This window comes from Eriocheir sinensis, chromosome 12, assembly GCF_024679095.1.
Source record: "Eriocheir sinensis breed Jianghai 21 chromosome 12, ASM2467909v1, whole genome shotgun sequence".
Lineage (NCBI taxonomy): Eukaryota > Metazoa > Arthropoda > Malacostraca > Decapoda > Varunidae > Eriocheir > Eriocheir sinensis.
Window position 1 is genome coordinate 15,029,709 of NC_066520.1, and position 19,363 is coordinate 15,049,071.

Below are 19,363 nucleotides of genomic sequence, written 5' to 3' on the forward strand. Positions count from 1 at the left end.
TTTGCTGTTATTTGCAGACATTATTTAGGCAGTTATTTTTATGAGCCGTACGCCCACGCTCCTCGCCTCACCCACCATTACGCGTGTTTAGATAAATGACGTGACATTCTTAGGTCCTCTCTTGTGTGACGGTGTTGACGGGCAGCTCGAGCGGTCCTACTTACATGCCTGTTGTCACATTCAGAGTCGCATGGGAAGAAGTTACTTTAGTTCATGGGAATTAATACACCTTGGTTATGATGTTCTTATTATCCCACGTGAAGATAGTAGAGTAAGTGATATGCTGGGCGTGTGAATAACTGCTACAACTCTTCTCATGGCCTTAGAGCCTTCTTGAACCTTTCGATTTGCAATTAAGTTATGCAACGCGACGTGTCTGGTAATGATAGCTCTCCCATTAGTCTGTGTGTGTGTGTGTGTGTGTGTGTGTGTGTGTGTGTGTGTGTTCCTTCCAAAATCCATGTAAGGAAAAAATGTCATCTTACCGTTTCCAGCATTTTTTTTTCCTTGCCCATCATCTTTATTTCCCATCATCATTGCTGCTCTCACGTCTAAGCTTGGTCGTGCCTGATAAGCCGCCGTACTATTATCTGCCGCATTTGAACTTCCGGTGTCAACAGATGCCTACACATCATTCCGACGGTAATCACCCCGGGAACGTCGATCTTAACACCGTCAGTGGTTAAAACGTAGAGATAAAGCTCATACGGGCGGACGTAACGAAAGGTCGGGGGAGGAGGAGTGAAAAGTACTGAAAAGAAAGTGAAAAGATGTGACAATAAAGCGTAATAGAGCAATTATCAAACAAGTGGCTCGTCAGCTATTTGGTTTGTTGGGTGACAGTGTTGACAGATCCCGTCCACAGCATGTTCACAGTCACACTAACCTTTCCCCCTGCCCCCTGCCTATCTCTCCTCTCCTCCACCCTGAAAATAACCCTTCCTCTTACCTCTCCTCCTTCACACTAACCCTTTCCTCTACTCTCCACTTAGCCCTCTACTCCTCCACCATTCCTGCTAATCCTTCCCTTCGCCTCTACCCCCACATTACCCCTTTCCTCTACCTCCACCTAACCTTCCTCCCCACCCTTTCAGTTAACTCTCCCCTTCTCCCCAGCATCCACACACTCAATCCTTCCCCCCCATACCTTCCCTTAACCTCCACCTAGCCCTCCTTCCCTCCATCCTTCCATCTAGCTCTTCCTCGCACCCTTCCACTCTTACCCTTTGCCCTTCCCCAACACCTCATAATACCCACCTTGCCCTCCTTCCCTCCACCTTCCATCTATTCCTTCCTCTCACCCTCAACCTTCCTTCCCCTCACACCTCCCCGCACATTACTTCCCGGACAGGTGAGTCATACCAGGTCATATCAACCAGCAGAACCGCCTCCCTCCCTCACCCCCCCGGAAGTGACTCGCTGAAGGAAGACCGTCCGTCCACACCACCTCCAGTATGTGTGTGTGTGTGTGTGTGTGTTGGGCAGCGTATACGTGTACGTGCCGGAAAGAAACAAAGGAAGTACGCCCTTGAACCTCTCCTTCTCGAGTATCCTTCCACATTTTTTGGTGGTCATTATTTTTATTATTATTATTATTATTATTATTATTATTATTATTATTATTATTATTATTATTATTATTATTATTATTATTATTATTATTATTATTATCACCATCATTATCATCATCTTCATCTGATTCTTGTTTTTATTTTTTATAATTATCTTATCATCATCATCATCAACATAATCATAATCATCACCATCGAATTCGACATTATTATCATTATTATCATCGACAGCATCATTGTCGTTTTAAATCATCTCATTGCTGTCTTATGTGTGACCTGTTAGTAAACGATTTATTTAGTATGTAGATATTTCTTTCCTTATCTTTTCTTGTCATTATCTCTCACCTTGGTTTTAGTTTTTGCTGCAGGCGTAAAAAAAGTTTCTTCAGTTTTGCCTCTTCCTCTCTTTTACTGTTGTTTCTGTTATTATGAGAGGAACAGGCTGAGCAGTCATGTGGTGAGTGCCAATACAACTGTCACATTCAAAAATAGATGAGATAAACTCATGGACAGTGATATTAGGTGGGGTTAGGTTCACAGGAGCTGCCTTGTATAGACCTACCGGCCTCTTGCAGACTCCTCCGTTCTTATGTTCTTACGTTCTTATTTCTCGTCTTTACGTCTCATTTGTTACTCTTCCTCGGTGTCCTTTCTACATGTTTGCTCTCTAATTTTCACCTTCCTCCTCCTTCACACTTTGGAGTCACATCGTCATCGTCTCTCTACTTCTCATCCCTCCATTCACACTCCACTTCCTCCTCCTCCTCCTCGTTCTCCTCCTCCTCCTCCTAGGCTACACACCCTACCCAGCTGTTACCTCCTCCATCCCTCTGATTACCCCTCCTCCTCTTCCTCCATCTCTCTAACCCATCCACCACAGGGCAAATAGTAAAAAAAATGATGCCTCCTTTGTCTGTGTGTGTGTGTGTGTGTGTGTGTGTGTGTGTGTGTGAAGGTCAGGTGCATGCTTGCCTGGTGGTTTTAGATAAGCAAATGGTCGCCGCGGTACACATAAAAGTTTACACACACACGTACACATGCACATCTATCCATCCGTGTGTGTGTGTGTGTGTGTGTGTGTGTGTGTGTGTGTGTGTGTGTGTGTGTGTGAACGGTTAACGAAGTGAGGTCATGCCAACTGCAATTTAGTTGACAAGGAGAAGGAAAAAAACATCTAAACTTCGTCAGAGAGAGAGAGAGAGAGAGAGAGAGAGAGAGAGAGAGAGAGAGAGAGAGAGAGAGAGAGAGAGAGAGAGAGAGAGAGAGAGAGAGAGAGAGAGAGAGAGAGAGAGAGAGAGAGAGAGAGAGAGAGAGAGAGAGAGAGAGAGAGAGAGAGAGAGAGAGAGAGAGAGAGAGAGAGAGAGAGAGAGAGAGAGAGAGAGAGAGAGAGAGAGAGAATCATGAGATCATATCAATATAGAGTATTAATTATCCTGTGTGCGTGTATGAGTTCGCACGCGCGTGTGTGTGTGTGTGTGTGTGTGTGTGTGTCCACATGAAGAGTTGGGAGAGTGTACACAAGTTTTATCCTTCTAACTTGGACACTAATTAATTTAAAAAAAGAAAGAAAATAAGAAGGAAAAATAAATAAAAAAGGTTCAAGGAGGAAGTAGCGTAACAACAACAACAACAACAACAACAACAACAACAACAACAACAACAAGGTCGGCAAGAAGAACAAGTAAAACCTGAATAGGAAGCAAAAAAAACAAAAACAAAAATATATAATGAAGACTGAAAGTGAATGAAGTGGAACCGAATAAGCGAACAGTGAAGCAAGAGAGATAAACAAGACTGAACAAAGAAAAGGAGAGAGAAAAATAAATGATAAATAAAGGAAGGAGGAGATAATATAAAGCTTAAAGAAACAGGACGAGGAGGAGGAGGAGGAGAAGAAGGAGGAGGTGGAGGAGAAGGAGGATGAGGGAAGAGAAAAAAATACAACTTCAAGTCACCTGACAGGAACCCCATGTGTGTGTGTGTGTGTGTGTGTGTGTGTGTGTGTGTGTGTGTGTGTCGGTGGAGGGTGCAGGGAAGACGCATGGATAACCAGGAGGGGAGGGTTGAAGGGCAATCTGATGTAAAGGCAAAAAACGAACACAATATATAATAACGTGTATTTTCCTCCATCCCTCCCAACTTTACTCCTTCCTTCTGTCCCTCGTGAAGAGTCTGAGCTCCTCTCTATCCCTTGCACTGTCCGGGATACTGAGGAAGCTTATTTCCTTTCCTCCATTCACCAAGAGTAACCATTCCGTTTATTGCATTTTGTTGTCGCTCGTTGTTTTGGGCTCCTATCAAATCCTATTCGAATGTTTATAAGGTATTGATTTATTTTGAATACGTCTTAACAACTAGTTTTTCATCAGGATTTTAGTTATAACCAAGGCATCTTTTGAATTTACCATAATTTTATACAACTAAATCTCTCCCTTAAGGCTCTGTGTAATTCTTTTTGCAGTTTACAATCGCGGTTTTCTATGCGACAAACTTTTCTATATTTCTACATTTCCTTTACTTCCCAATTAGCAGCTCACCAGTGTTAGTTCATGCCAGGGTTCATTAAAGTCAGGCTTTCCGTGGGTAGGCGTGTTTGTTGATGTTGTACTTGAAAGGATAAAAAAGATCGCGAGAGCCGATAACGTGTTTTCCCTGCAGACCCGCCGGCCCGACTGGCTATCTTGTTACTTTTTATCATTATTCAAAACTGGTAATCGTGTGTGTGCGTGTGTGTGTGTGTGTGTGTGTGTGTGTGTGTGTGTGTGTGTGTGTGTGTAACAAGTTGTACGAAGAGGAAGCAGGAAGAGTGGGAGCGAGAGGAAGCAGAGAGCACACACAGCTGGAGGAGGAGGGAGAGTAAATTCAAGGCCGGGGTGACACCTTTCAGTGCCAGTGTGTGTGTGTGTGTGTGTGTGTGTGTGAGAGAGAGAGAGAGAGAGAGAGAGAGAGAGAGAGAGAGAGAGAGAGAGAGAGAGAGAGAGAGAGAGAGAGAGAGAGAGAGAGAGAGAGAGAGAGAGAGAGAGATGGCGTTTCTCCAATTATCTCAAGGAGGCAACCCTCATCCTGGCAACGTTACTTTCCTTTTATCGCTTATACTTCCTGTCCCAAAAGAATACATATTTACGAAAAACATAGATAGGTAGATAAATAAACGTAAACAGATATATATAGACATAAATACTTGTTAGAGAGAGAGAGAGAGAGAGAGAGAGAGAGAGAGAGAGAGAGAGAGAGAGAGAGAGAGAGAGAGAGAGAGAGAGATTGATAAACATAGGTACATGAATGCATAGCTCATCCTGGTTTTCTTCCTCCCTGCAGGCTCGGCGGGGGTGACGCTAGTCTTCGCTGTAGGGTGAGTCAAGCTGTGCCGCCCCGCCAAGTGGTTTTTGGCTTGAGTACAAACACTCGCCAATATAATGTTGACAATAGCTGCTGATGCTTCAAGTGATTTGTTTACTACCATCGTGGGATCTTCATAAATTACTGATTCAAACATAAAGAGAAAAAGTATTGTGACTGTGAGATTATTAGCGTGAGGAAGCTGACTTATGGATTATATTGTGTTCCCCTTCAAGGTCTAAAATAAGAGCTTTACTCATTTATTTATCTAGGCCTTGTTCTCGTCTAGACCAGGAGTGTTGTCACCGGCGGGTGGAGCGGATCTGGTGGAGGGGGGACGGGAGACACTGGGGCCTGGGTCGTGAGACTTCCTGACAGCCGTGAGAAATGTTACTTCAAAATCTTCTTCCTTAATTGCTATGCAGCGTTCGTGCATAGATAAAAACTTTACAAGAAAATGCTCATGATTATATACTTATATTTTTGAAAAAAAAGGTAACTCGTGAAACATTTATAATGCTTTTGAATGTTAAAGAATAACGAATCACGAGAATGGAACAAAGTGTCAGATACCAATGCAATGCCAACGTGAGACTGACCCGGTAAAGTGTTGAGGCTTAGGCTCAGATGACCCCGGCACGATGGGTGACCCTCTTCGACCGGGTGAAGGAGGGCCAGTGTCAGAGGCCACGGCCCCGGCGTTGGAGTGGACTCCCGCCAGCACGGAGCGGGCGCTGAGGGCGTTCCTGAACTCTGTGCTGCAGGACCTATCGCGGCCGCCGCCTTCTAAGTCCGAGCAGGTCAACTTCACTGCCATCGCCGAAGAGTTCTTAGCCACCAGCAGCACCACAGCCAAGGTCCACACCCTCCCGGCCTTCTTCACGCGGCCAGAGGCACCTGACATCCTGGCGGTGGCCGTGGAGGGGTCATGGGCAGTAGTGGCCATCGCGGCGCTGCTCATCGGCCGGTGCTCCACCACGGCCCCCCGAGGAGCCACCTCCGCTCCCACGCTGCTCTACGCACACGGGGTCCGCACTCTAACGCTGCTGCTCCTGACCCTGGTCCAGATGGGGGCATGCGGTGAGGCGGGGTTCAGGTACTACCACTCCCAAGCCCCCCATATCCTGCTGCTCCCCGCCCACGCCCTTGCCCTAGCCACCACCCTCCTTCTCTGGGCCCTCTACCACCACTTGGAGGCATGGCACTGTGAGGGCGGAGTGGGCGTAGGGGTGGGAGTGTGGGCGTGTGGGGCCTGCGTAGGCGGAGTGCGGACGTGGCAGGCAGTGGGTGTGGGGGGAGTGCCGCCCCTGCTCGTGTATCCCACCCTCAGCCTGGCCTGTGGACTGCTTCAGCTCCTACTCTGCTGCCTGGACGCCGCCGCCCTCCTGCACTGGGTGAGTCATGGGAGGAGGGGCGGGGTGAGGGGACAGGCCGGGGGGTGGGTCGTCTGGGAGAAAGTGGGAGCCCAGAGTGAATAGAAGCTTGCCTAGGGGGAGACGTATATAAGCTGAGGTAGTGGAGTAGAGGGTGAGGATGTAGTGGGAGGGGGACAGCTTAGGGAATATAAGGTGAAGTAGGAGGAACAGGGAAAACTACTCAAGCAGAAAGTAAAGGAAACAAAGACCAATTCCTGTCAGAGGGAGCGGCATACAGAAGCAAAGACCACACAAGAGCGCATTGTATCAGTATTCATAGGCATGGAAGAAAAAATATCGGTTATTTTGTGAGGACATTCTTATTTAGTATTTAAATATATCACATGTTTAGGTTGTTTGTCGAGGGCGCCTTGAGAGCTCTGAAAGAAGGCTACTGATGGTTGGAGTGCTGTGGGGGATTTTTATTTTATTTTATTTTTATTGATATTCTGAAGGTTACGAGTTCAGGTCGCATGGCAGGAGGAAATACAGACGAATGAAGGCTGTTCCAGAATTTACCAGCGAAAGGGATGACATAATGAAGATGCTGGTTAACTCTTGCATAATGGATTTGTATAGAATAGAGATACGCTAGAGTAGAAAGTTGCGTGCAGCGGGGCCGCGGGAGGGACGGAGGTATGCAGTTAGCAAATTCAGAAGAGCAGTTAGCATGAACATAGCGGTGGAAGATAGAGATAGAGACGCTGTTGGAGAACACAGCCGGTGTGGTGTCATTTGTCATCCGGTATCCTAAGACATCCCATCCTTAATTTCGCATCGCGGAACCCAATCTTTACTATCACAGAGTAACTAAGTGAAGCATCTAAGTGTAAAAAAGTACCAAGGAGGTCCTAAAAAGCGATGCAAAGCGGAACAGGTCACAAGAAGAAGAAGAGTGATTGTTGATATCCTAGTTATATACATACATACGTCATCATTTGCTTTTATAATAATATAAATAAACTTGGGTGGGACAGATCCCGACAAGTAGTCGACAAAAGACACGGTATATACCGTGTCGAAATTCATGTATGTATTCTCATGACACCACACCGGTCACGTGGCCCAGAGCTTATTCTGTAGTTGAGTCCATCATAGAACCCCCACGCCGCCCTCACGTCACATGCAAGCTGTGGCAGGAAAACGCCTGTCTTGCTGTCTGAATGTGCTCAAGCAAGAAGACGAGAGCTAGTCAAGTGCCAACGTAAAATTAAAGAAACGCAAACAGGAAGGCAAGGTTAGGGAGAGTGTAAAATCAACATTACATAGTTTGACAACTACCGTGAATAGCATTTTTAGACATGAATGCGATTACTCGTTCGACAAGATAATGAGAAAGAACTCAGCCATGAGCACAATATAAACAAACAAAATAATATAAGAAAGAAGTGACTTAAAGAACAAGAAAAGCTACCGCAAAAATCATGACCGTATACATAACTTTCTCACATACTCCATTATTAGGTAAACGTAGTAGATGAAGAAGTTATAAACGCCGTGATATCTCTCGTCTCAAAATCGTGCAAAGAAAGTATCATAAATAAACTTGTAATGAACTTTATCGTGGCAGTATGAACCGTAACTAAATGGAACACAAAAGGGGTGATAAGGAAACGAATAGGGAGGTGGGGAGGGAGGGGGAAGAGAAGGCGGAGGAGGAGGAGGAGGAGGAGGAACAGGAGGGGAGAAGACTGAGAAAGAGGAAGAGAAGGGTAAGGGGGACTTCCTTACTTGGCTGGGTGCCCCGAAGAGAGAGAGAGAGAGAGAGAGAGAGAGAGAGAGAGAGAGAGAGAGAGGAAGGAAATATCACTTGGCCCTCCCGTCTATAGCCCCTACGCCGCTCTCTGCCTCCCATTCATCTGTGCCCCACTTCTCTCTTTACTTCGTGTCCTCGTGTCTCCTCGTCCTTGGTGCAGCCCTGCCAAACATATGCTGCTTGCCTCCCATGTCGCTACTTGTTGATGCTGGTTTCTTGTTCTGTCGTGATTTCTGTGTGTGTGTGTGTGTGTGTGTGTGTGTGTGTGTGTGTGTGTGTTCATTTGCCACCTTTTGTCGAGTCTAGTTCATTCTTTCGTTTCTTGTTTTCTTTTATTTTTTCTCCTCGGTTTTTGCTTCATATTTGTTTCATAGTCGACATTGGTGCAGTGTAGATTCGGCTTCTCCTTTGATCCTTTCCTGCGCTTGTTTACTCATTTGGATTTCGATCACGTCACTTCATCTTTCCTTTTTCTCACTAGACCGATCTATTGCAGTCAAACTTTCACTTATTTACGTTCTAGCTTCCACATCGGCGTTTATTCATCGCACCCAAGAATATGGTTTGCACTCACTCATACATTTTCCTGAGCGTTTTAACTTTATATTCTGATCTTTAGTTTAGCTCATTCACAAATTCTATGGTCGGTAGCATAAGGCACTTTCGGTTCTCACATCCGCTATTTCTAAAGGTTAAAGAGGGGATCAATCGGGGTGTAATGAGTGTTTCTTTAGGTTCACGGCACAGAAGAAGGGTCACACTACCACCAGGGCCATAACACTACTCCTGGAAATGCCCAAAACTCTTACGAAAGCCTTGTCAAATATGGGTACTTGGGCGACGAAATGTTTTGTAATACGGCCCAATATGTCCCTTTTCTAGCAGTGAAGTTTACAATGATTTCGTTTCCTCTCTGTCTACATACTGCCCAACACCGCACCGCACAGATTGCCCCGTCATCCTCCTCTAACCTCCCGTCCCATTCCTCTTTGCCAATGATTGTCGCCACCGAAGCTTCCTCTCCGCCTTGTATGGTCGCTGCATTCCTCCATTACATATTCTACACTTCCTTTCTTACCTTACACCTATAACTCTGATTTTCCCCGTCACTTACATTTCTCCACTGAAGCTTCCTCTGTCTCATCGTCGTTGCATTTCTCCATCAAAATTTCTCTACCCTTTTTTCTCTCTTGTATTATTATATTATATCTGAGTAGCGGGGTTTTTTTCAGTAGCGGGCTTTTTTATTTATTTATTATTGTTTCCTTTTTTTTGCCCTTGAATTGTCTCCTTTGCTGTAAAAAAAAAAATACTACAACTCTGATTTTTTTTTTCTCGTTCTTCACATTTATTTCTCTACAGAAGCTTCCTGTCTCACTTCGTTGCATTTCTCCATCAAAATTTCTCTACCGTTTATTTCTCTCTTGTTTTATAGCTACAACTCTGATTTTTTATCGTTCTTCACATTTATTTCTCTAACGAAGCTTCCTGTCTCACTTCCGTTGCATTTCTCTATCAAAACTGTTCTACATTTTCTTTCTCCCTCGCCTTACAGCTGCAACTCTGATCTTCTCCGCTCCTTACACATATTTCCCAAGGTGGATGTTTTCTTCTTAAAGGTGAATTTGCTCCCTAAGTCTCATGCGTGTCAGGTCGCCCCTTCTGATTTTTGTTTCCTCATGTACCATTTTAATAACGTTGATCTAATAATTCCCACCTGCCATCCAAGCCCATTCTTTTCTTATATCTTAATCCCCTTGATCTCCGTCCTTATCCAACCCTCTGTCAAGGTTTCTTTTAAGACCTCTAGCTTTTTTTTTATTCTCCGGGTGAACTTTGTCGTATTTTCTTTGCCCAACTTTCTTCAGTGATATTTTGTAGTTTCTTGAGGTGCTTCAGATTACCTTTCGTCGTCTTTATCTTCCGTCTTGTGTTGGATAGGTTTTACGAGGCAAGGTGGTGCTCGTGTTGGTAATGGTGGTGGTAGTAATAGTTGGCTAATATAGTGAGTTTTTATTTATTTTATATACTTAGTTGTTTTGTTATTAATATGTTGTTCCCTCCTCTTTATGATATGAATAATAGGTTGACTTTAATGCTCTCTCTCTCTCTCTCTCTCTCTCTCTCTCTCTCTCTCTCTCTCTCTCTCTCATTTTTCATCCTAGCCCTTCACACTTGACACTCCTCCCTCCCTTATCAACGCCTCAACTCTCCCGGTACCGCTATCTTCTCTCTCTCTCTCTCTCTCTCTCTCTCTCTCTCTCTCTCTCACCTACCCCTGACCTTACTATCTTACATATTCCGTTCATCCCTTTTCTATATATATGTTTTCCTTCCCGCGCCCCCTTCTTTCCTTCCTGTCGGTCCTCTTAAATTCATCCCTCGCGCTGAGTGTGTGTGTGTGTGTGTGTGTGTGTGTGTGTGTGTGTGTGTGTGTGTGTGTGTGTGTGTGTGTGTGTTTATTTTCACCCTTTCGCGTCTCTGCCCAGTCTTTGTTAATTTTTATGCACCCTTGACATCTAGCGAAAATCCATCCATCCACGCGTGTTATTTTGGTATGCTACTGTGCAGGTATGTATGTATGTATGTATGTATGTATGTGCGTGTATATGGGGAGAGAGAAAGAGAGAGAGAGAGAGAGAGAGAGAGAGAGAGAGAGAGAGAGAGAGAGAGAGAGAGAGAGAGAGAGAGAGAGAGAGAGAGAGAGAGAGAGAGAGAGAGAGTGGGGGCATGTGGAATAATACTTACAGAAGTCAGAAGTCAGTAATTTTGTCTGTGACATTCCGATGTCGTCAGCCTAACTTATATATTAGTCGGTACTATACTGGTGTGTCTAAAAATAACTGTATTAGAGTGAACGCGTGTATCACAAAGCGGGGAAAGGAACACCAAACGTTTTCTTAACTGTTGGATTTGATGGAAAGTTTCCTGCCAGGCCATAACAGCTGACAGCTGTTATACAAGAATTTGTTTTAAAGAACATTATTCCCTGTCCCTATGTTGATTATCTGGCAGAAGACAGACTTATGAATAATTATATTAACATTTAACATCTTTATTGACAAACTAAAAACGTACGATATTATGAGAGACGGGGAGAGCCGCCCTTTCCTGGCGCGCGAAGGCAAACAGACCCCGTGAAGGAAACGTGAGTGTTGATTGACGGGGCAGGAAGGTTTGATTAGTTAAGCTTTCAGTGCGGAAACACCACTTTGACAAGGGGAAGGGGAGGATTGCCTTAGAAAACCATATATACCAGTTTGGCTGCAAAGAGCAGGCAAAATGTCATTCTTAGTAACTGTTATCTTTTTATAGCGAAGTCAGTACGAGGAGACGGATGAAAAAATCCCAGACTTATAGACTCATCAGAAGCTGGCATGACAAATGAATTATATTTTTTTCAGTGTTTTTGGAATACAGACGGCAGCAATATCTTTTATGAAAAAAGTATTTTTATGATTTAGAGTGAGCACTAATTAGCTAAGGAGGAGTGAGCAAAACTACAGAATTGGTTTTTCATTGAAACAATAGTGATTTTTTTTCATGTTTATCGGTTGATTTCTGCAAGCATGACACTGCCGTCAGTATGTAGTAACAAACACACACCTCTGCTGTTTGGAGGCCTCTTTATACGCATGCCTCCTCATACTGTTTGCTTTTGCAGGAGCAGCACCTAGCGGACTTTTTTGTTAGATATTTGTATATCGGCATTGAGCTATTTCCTCTGCTTAAAAACAAAATGCATAATTCTTCCCCTCACCTGTGCGTCCGCGGGGCAGGTGCACAAGCAGCGTAACACACAGGTGCTGGAGATCACGCCGGGCACGGGGGAACGGGGGGCGGCGGCGGCGGGCGGCCCGGAGGGCGGGGGTGGTCTTGCCTACCGCCACTCCCACGTCGGCCTCCCCTCCCGCGCCACCTTCACCTGGTACCTCCACCTGCTGCGGCTCGGTTGGCAGCGGCCCCTCGGCTACCCTGACCTTGGCAAGTGAGTAGCAACAGCGGCATTGGTAGTAGCAGCAGCAGCAATAGTAGTTGTAGCAGTAGTAATAGTACTAGTAATAGTAGTAGTAGAAATATCAGTAGTAGTGGTAGTGGTGCTTCTTTTAATATTGCCAAAGCGTCATCATCATCATCATCATTATTATTATCACTATATACATCATCATCTTCGTTCTCATTTTTGTTATTATTCTTGATGTTGTTTTCATTTTCATCGTTATAAATTTTGCTGTTCTTGTCGTCATCGATGTTAAATAAAAAGTCATCCAAACCGGAGTCTACGCAGCGTGTTGACCGTGACCTTCCGCAGGCTGCCCCGCAATGAGGAGGCGAACAACCAACACGAGAGACTGATCGCCCACTACCACAGGGAACAGGTGTGTGTGTGTGTGTGTGTGTGTGTGTGTGTGTGTGTGTGTGTGTGTGTGTTTACAGTGAAGGAAACACCTCAAGGCCATCACCGTCCCTCCCTGACTGTATAAATTTCCCACCCTCCAGGAACGCGTCGGGGCGGGCAGGTCCCCGTCCCTATGGCGGGTGTTCGCCCTCACCTACTGGAGGGAGATGACGCTCGGGGGACTCTTCAAGCTGCTGGGAGACGCCGTGAACGTGGTGGGACCCCTGGCCATCTCCCTCATCGTGACCTACGTGACCCAGGTGCAGGAGGGCAAGTGGGTCAACGAGGGCGTCGTGGTGGACAAGGTAAGGCCAGTGGTTCGCATTTTTTTTTTACAGTAAGGAATGCAGTTCAAGGGAAAATATAAATGAAAATAAAGTCCGCTGACAATAAAAAAAGTCCACTAACAACAAAAAGCCTCGACGTTGGACTAGAAATTCCCACGCAGGAACAAAACGTCACTTATAAGAGACATTGACGCTGGTGTGGCCGCCGCGAGGGCTAGGTGCAGAGTTAGGTAAGTTAGCTCCGTTTGCTGGAAGATTACGACTGACCTTGTTATTTCCTCCAAGTTACTCCTTGCTCAAAACATAATTTTGCTCACTCGCTAAAAGAAACGTCCGTGGATGACAGTTACTGCCATCAACATTCTGCGTTGTCATCAAGTAAATATGTAATGTAAATTCTCGTGTTTTTCCCAAGAGAATCCTTTCTTTATTTGTTTTTCAATGACGTCATGCACACAGTATCCAAGCCTAAAGATGCATCACATTTGTTTGTTTGGGTAGGTTAAGGTAGGTTAGGTTAGGTTAGTTTAGAGTAGAGTAGGTAGGTTAGGTTAGTTTAGGGTAGGGTAGGGTAGGATAGGTTACGTTAGGTTCCATAACATAGCAAAATGAAAAATCCATTTCACAAATTCACTAGGGATTTCATGAAATGACTGATTTCACACTTTCCCTGTAACATATACAGCATGGCTTGACTAGGAAAAGAGATCAGTAGTACTTTGCATAATTTGTTTCTCAGGAGGCTGTCGTGCGTAGCTGATGAATCGGTAAGGAAGCGGCGATTACTTGTAGAGGAAGCTGAAGGGCCACCCACGCCCAGCTGTCCATGTGCGCGTGCGTGTGTGATTCTCCGTGGTCTGATTGTGTGTGTGTGTGTGTGTGTGTGTGTTAGAGAGAGAGAGAGAGAGAGAGAGAGAGAGAGAGAGAGAGAGAGAGAGAGAGAGAGAGAGAGAGAGAGAGAGAGAGAGAGAGAGAGAGAGAGAGAGAGAGAGAATGGTAGGTCCTAGTGTTTGAATAGTCATGCAAACACACACACACACACACACACACAAAGGAAGGAATGTTGGCTGCTGTGGGTCTCCTTTCTGATATACATCCTTCCAGAAATACTTTCAATTTTTTAATCTTTTATCGAAGCTCACGGACGGATATTTTTGTTACTTATCTACTTGTAAACTAATTCCACGTTCTTGAGTGAAAAGATTTTTTTTCATAAGACTACTCAGAGGAATTGCCAAACGCTGTTCTTGTATGAAGCGTTCACTGTAACACTTCGACTTTGGTTTCTGAGTTCTCAAAGTTAATCAAAATCCTTTAATATTTCTTCGTGAGGAGGCTTCGTCAATGAGAGATTTAAACCCGTATTCAGCCGCTTTTGGCTCTCAACAAATATTTATAATGGCTACAAAAGAGATAAGTCGGGTTTTTATTTGTGTTTTTCTCCTTAATGGTGCAGAAGCCTTATCAAACTATCACTAGCTCATAAAGCTACCCATGGAAATACTAACTCAACCTCTACGAATGCCTTATCAAATACGGGTGTGTAATCCCTCAGTACCCGATAACATGTTCACCATCCGTTTGACATTTTCCCTTCATCCTTTCACTTATCTTATCTACACTACTACTAGGAAAGCGAAGTGAAAAGTCGGATCCTGTTTCACGCCACAACCAAGACGTGATGAAGCTGAGTAGGGGACTTGAGGGAACGCTCGAGGCTATACAAGGAAGCAGAGTCACGACTTTATTGGCCTTATTACGCGCATTTATACTGTAGCGCTTGGGTTTCACGGCAGTCTTACGAACGCCCACACCCACCCACACCCACCCACACCCACACACCTACACTCTCGTCAGCAGTCTCCCTCACCCCACAGATATATTATGTCGGGTGGGCTGAGGCGGCGCGGAACGGCTGGGTGGTGGCCGGCGTGGCTCTGGTGGCTGCTCTCGCCCAGTCCACCTTCAGCCAGACCTCCACGCACCTGGTGGCCATGGAGGGCATCCACGCCAAGGCCGCTCTTCAGGTCATGATCTACAACAAGACCCTGCGCCTGCCCTCCACGTTCACCCCAACGACGGCGCCTGACGGAGGAGCGGACGCGGCGGGAGGCAGGAATGGGACCGTGGGAGGGAAAGGTAGTGTAATGCGATTGATGTCATGTGTTAGCTGTGATGGAAGGGCTATTTTATTGGCTACTGTGTTCATGCCTGGATTTTTCTTTCTTTTCTTTCCTGTTCGCATTTACTTACCTATTGAGATATTTACTTATTCGCAGACTCTGAACATGTTTTTTTTTTCTGCAGAGTTTTGCCAAATATGGGGTTCCTCAAAATTCAGTATGTCATGCAGATGTATTGCTGAATCACTTAACTCTGTCGATGTGTGTGTGTGTGTGTGTGTGTGTGTGTGTGTGTGTGTGTGTTACAGGGTACATGTCTCTTATAATTTTTATGGTGGTATTTCCTTGGGCACATAGTTACACAGCGTACGGTCATATGAGGACTGTAAATCACAATGAAAAGAAACCTTACTGGCTTAGTGACAACTTACTGGTGACTTACATTAGTTTATCCTTTATAAGAACAATTATATTGAGAGAAAAAGGACATCGTTAGGGGTAAATATTTTATTATATACTGAAGACATGAACTGAGTGAGGCATTAGTATATCTATGGGCGGCAATCTCTGAGGCATGAATATTTTTTTAAATCATTATGTTTACACCTTTTCCGAACTCTACCGTTTTCAGGCGGGGCTCTGCTCTCACACTTCCTGTTGTGGTCAACCCCATTCTTTTTCTTTACTCCAGGGAGCGAAAATGGAAGAGTGACAGTAAGTGAGGGCGGGAAGGTGGCAGGGGGTGGAGGAGGGGCGACGGAGGGCCGGAGGGGGGCAAGCGAGGCAGGGGACGGGGGGCAGGACGCCGGGTCCATCATCAACCTGACCTCTGAAGACGCCGACAATATCCTGACCTTCTTCCTGCACTGCCACTACACCTGGGCCATCCCCATGAAGGTGAGGCGCGCACACACACACACACACACACACACACACACACACACACACACACACACACACACACACATACAGTTGTCTAGTGCATACTCATGGTACTAAACGCTAGACTAAACTTAAAGAGACAGACAGACAGAGAGACAGATACACATATAAATCAAATATTCTACCTATTAAAAAAACTTTATTACAAAACCTCTATAAGGAAAAAGAAACACCACATTAGTGTAACTTTATTCTTACTGCAACGTGAACGAGAGATTACCATAATGATATACAGGACATTAATTTTCTACCCTCCCCTCCCCCCCCTTCCCCCTCCCCCCCTCCAGGTGTCGGTGATCATGGCCCTCCTGTGGGTGCAGCTCGGGACCTCCGCAGTAGTGGCCGCCCTTGCCGCCATCCTGCTGCTCACCCCACTGCAATTCCTCTTGTGCCGACGGATAGCGGACACCAATAAGACCTTCCTGGTGAGAGAGAGAGAGAGAGAGAGAGAGAGAGAGAGAGAGAGAGAGAGAGAGAGAGAGAGAGAGAGAGAGAGAGAGAGAGAGAGAGAGAGAGAGAGAGAGAGAGAGAGAGAGAGAGAGAGAGAGAGAGATGTATGTGTGTAGTTGTTGAAGTCCCGAAGAAGGAGAGAAGTTCGTCACATCATTAGAGAGAGAGAGAGAGAGAGAGAGAGAGAGAGAGAGAGAGAGAGAGAGAGAGAGAGAGAGAGAGAGAGAGAGAGAGAGAGAGAGAGAGAGAGAGAGAGTTATGTAATGCTTGTCTTACCTTTCCTCAGATAAGTCAAAACAGGAAGAGAATAATAACAACAACACTCACTATATACGGCACTTGATAATTACAGTCCCTCCTGTCACTTCCTCTCGTTATCGCCACCGTTCTATCTGTGTTTACTTCCTCTTATCTTCCTTGCATTTCCTTCCTTCTTATCTAACATCCTCTTTTGTATTGTTTCTTTCTCATCGTTCTTTTCCTTATGTCTTCCTTTATCTTACTTTTCTTCTCTCTTCTGTCTCTATTCTATGTATTATTTCAACTACTTCGTTTTTTTTTATTTCCTCTTCCTATTTTTTCTCTTGTCTCCCTTCACTCTCTTTTTCTCTTCCCCCCATCCGTCTCTCTTCTATTAATGATTTCAACGACTTCCTTTTGTATATCCTCTTCTTCTTTTTCTCATGTCTCCCTTCACCCTCTTTTTCTTCCCTCATCCGTCTATTCTGTGCGTAACTTCATCTGTTTCGTGTTTCATTTCCTACCTATCCGTTCCCTTTGTGTGCCATCTTCGCATCTTCCATCGGTTTCTTTCTCTCTTCCTTCGCGTCAGACGGTAAGCGACGAGAGGCTGCGACGGACGTGCGAGGTGCTGGCCGCGGCGAGGGTGGTGAAGGTGCACGGCTGGGAGGAGGAGTTTCTCAGCAAGATTACCTCCGTCAGGAAGAAGGAACTCGCCCTCCTTCACCGTGACTCCCTCCTGCGTGCCTTCATGAGTAAGTACCCTTCCCTCTCTCCCTCCTACGCCTTTTCCTTTCACTCCTCTCCCTCCACGCTCTTCCTCTCCCCCTCTTCCTGTTTCACCTTCCTTTCCTCATTTCCTTCTTTGTCCTCCTTTGTGGTTTCTGTCATCATCCTCTTCCTTATTTCCTACTCCACCTCCCTCCCTAAATTCCTTCTCGCTGGTCACAGGTGATGCTCATTAAGTAACGTCCGCCTCTTACCTGTTCGTCCTTTCCGGTGGGGTTCCCGGTGTCACTCGCGCCGCTAGAGTGAAAGCAGGTCAAAAAGAAAGTTGGAGTTTCGTGTTGCATGGATTCACTCACGGATACATGAACGCGTGCTCACATTAATGATTGACTCTGTATTCATTTTAGAAGGAAAGAACGCTATTATGTTTGTGTTTTAAGCGAGTCACCATGAAGAATGTCAATAAGGATGTGAACGAGTCATTCCGTTATTAATTTAGACTTTGTTGTTGTGAAGAATCGTGACTTCGGGATTATATGAGCAAGATAGATAGATGGATAGAAAAGTAGATTGATAGATAAATAGATAGATAGATAGACGGATTGATTGATAGACAGTCAAAGATATAGAGTAAAAAAACTGGTTGCATATGGACGTGTACTAATTAAAATATTAAGGTGCAGCGAATATCTTGTGCTACAGTTATGAAAAATATTACTCTAGATAATTAACTCGCTGTGAAGTCAGCCGTTTAATATAGATAGAAGGTTTAATATTTGCCCTATTAAAGAGAAATATGATGCTTTTCAGATTTATTGCCGAATGCTGTGAAATAATATTCTTGTCGCTGAAGTGTTGGTATCTTATAGATAAACTTATTTCACACTCATTCTTATCGTAATGAGTGAGAAAGCTAAAAATATAGACAGATAATGAGAGATATAAATGTATTCGAAACGTTTCGATTTAACTTTGATCTTTTCTTTCCTTATCTTCCTTTTCTTTTACCTTGTCTGAACTTTATTTACGTCCATAATTATCTTTTCTGTTATTTTGCGTCTCTCAGTCACCACATTCACCCGCCACACCTTTGCTCTCACTACATGACCCATATAACCTCTCTTTTGGCCACTCTTCTGAACTCTTTTTTATTGGGGAAGTGTTGAGCGGGCTTTTTTGTTCTCATTATGACATTTTTTTGCCACATTCACCAGCCATACCTTTGCTCTCACTACATGGCCCATATAACCTCTCTTCTGGCCACTCTTCTGAACTCTTTTTTTTATGGGGGAAGTGTTTAGCGGGCTTTTTTTTCTCATTATGACATTTTTTTGCCCTTGAGCTGCTTCCTTTGCTATAAAACACACACACACACACACACACACACACACACAATCCACCATGTACTCTCTTAACTCCTTCACAACCACACCTCCATCCCTCCTTCCGTAGCTTTCCTGACGCAGGCCGCCGGGGTGCTGGTGTCGCTGGTAACCTTTGGGCTGTACACGCTGGTGGAGGGCAGGCCTCTGGAGGCTGGCCGCGTCTTCTCGGGAATGGCGCTCTTCAACCAGCTGACTGTGCCCCTGTTCATCCTGCCCATCATCCTGTCCCACACCATCAGGGCCAAGGTGTGTGTTAGAGATAGATGGATAGATAAAAAGATAGACAGAGTGAGAGAGAACCCTTTTTATCGACACTGTATCACTTAAGAGCCGCCAGTCAATCTCTTTCATCCTCATAACTGCGTATCATTTTGTCCCACACCATTAGGGGCAAGGTGTGTGTGAGACAGGTAGATAGATAGATAGAGTGATAGAGAGAGAGAGAGAGAGAGAGAGAGAGAGAGAGAGAGAGAGAGAGAGAGAGAGAGAGAGAGAGAGAGAGAGAGAGAGAGAGAGAGAGAGAGAGAGAGAGAGAGAGAGAGAGAGAGAGAGAGAGAGAGAGAGAGAGAGAGAGAGAGAGAGAGAGAGAGAGAGAGAGAGAGAGAGAGAGAGAGAGAGAGAGAGAGAGAGAGAGAGAGAGAGAGAGAGAGAGAGAGAGAGAGAGAGAGAGAGAGAGAGAGAGAGAGAGAGAGAGAGAGAGAGAGACCCTTTTTTCCACACAATTTAC

The 19,363-nt window shown here is 45.0% G+C and overlaps 1 protein-coding gene across 4 annotated transcripts in view; it reads left to right on the plus strand.

Moving 5' to 3' along the window:
- Positions 1-19,363, plus strand: part of LOC126997474 (ATP-binding cassette sub-family C member 8-like) — a 34,240-nt gene that overhangs the window by 506 nt on the left and 14,371 nt on the right. Inside the window, exons 2-11 of one of the 4 annotated variants that reach the window (XM_050858579.1) lie at positions 4,890-4,923; positions 5,406-6,304; positions 11,861-12,069; positions 12,394-12,460; positions 12,582-12,785; positions 14,645-14,906; positions 15,582-15,787; positions 16,120-16,257; positions 17,115-17,277; positions 18,704-18,882. In XM_050858579.1, the coding sequence (XP_050714536.1) occupies positions 5,552-6,304; positions 11,861-12,069; positions 12,394-12,460; positions 12,582-12,785; positions 14,645-14,906; positions 15,582-15,787; positions 16,120-16,257; positions 17,115-17,277; positions 18,704-18,882 (2,181 nt within the window). In that variant the 5' untranslated portion in view covers positions 4,890-4,923; positions 5,406-5,551. Of the gene's footprint in view, positions 1-4,889; positions 6,305-11,860; positions 12,070-12,393; positions 12,461-12,581; positions 12,786-14,644; positions 14,907-15,581; positions 15,788-16,119; positions 16,258-17,114; positions 17,278-18,703; positions 18,883-19,363 lie in introns of all 4 variants that reach the window. The other 3 variants (XM_050858580.1, XM_050858581.1, XM_050858578.1) reach the window with 3 other exon arrangements.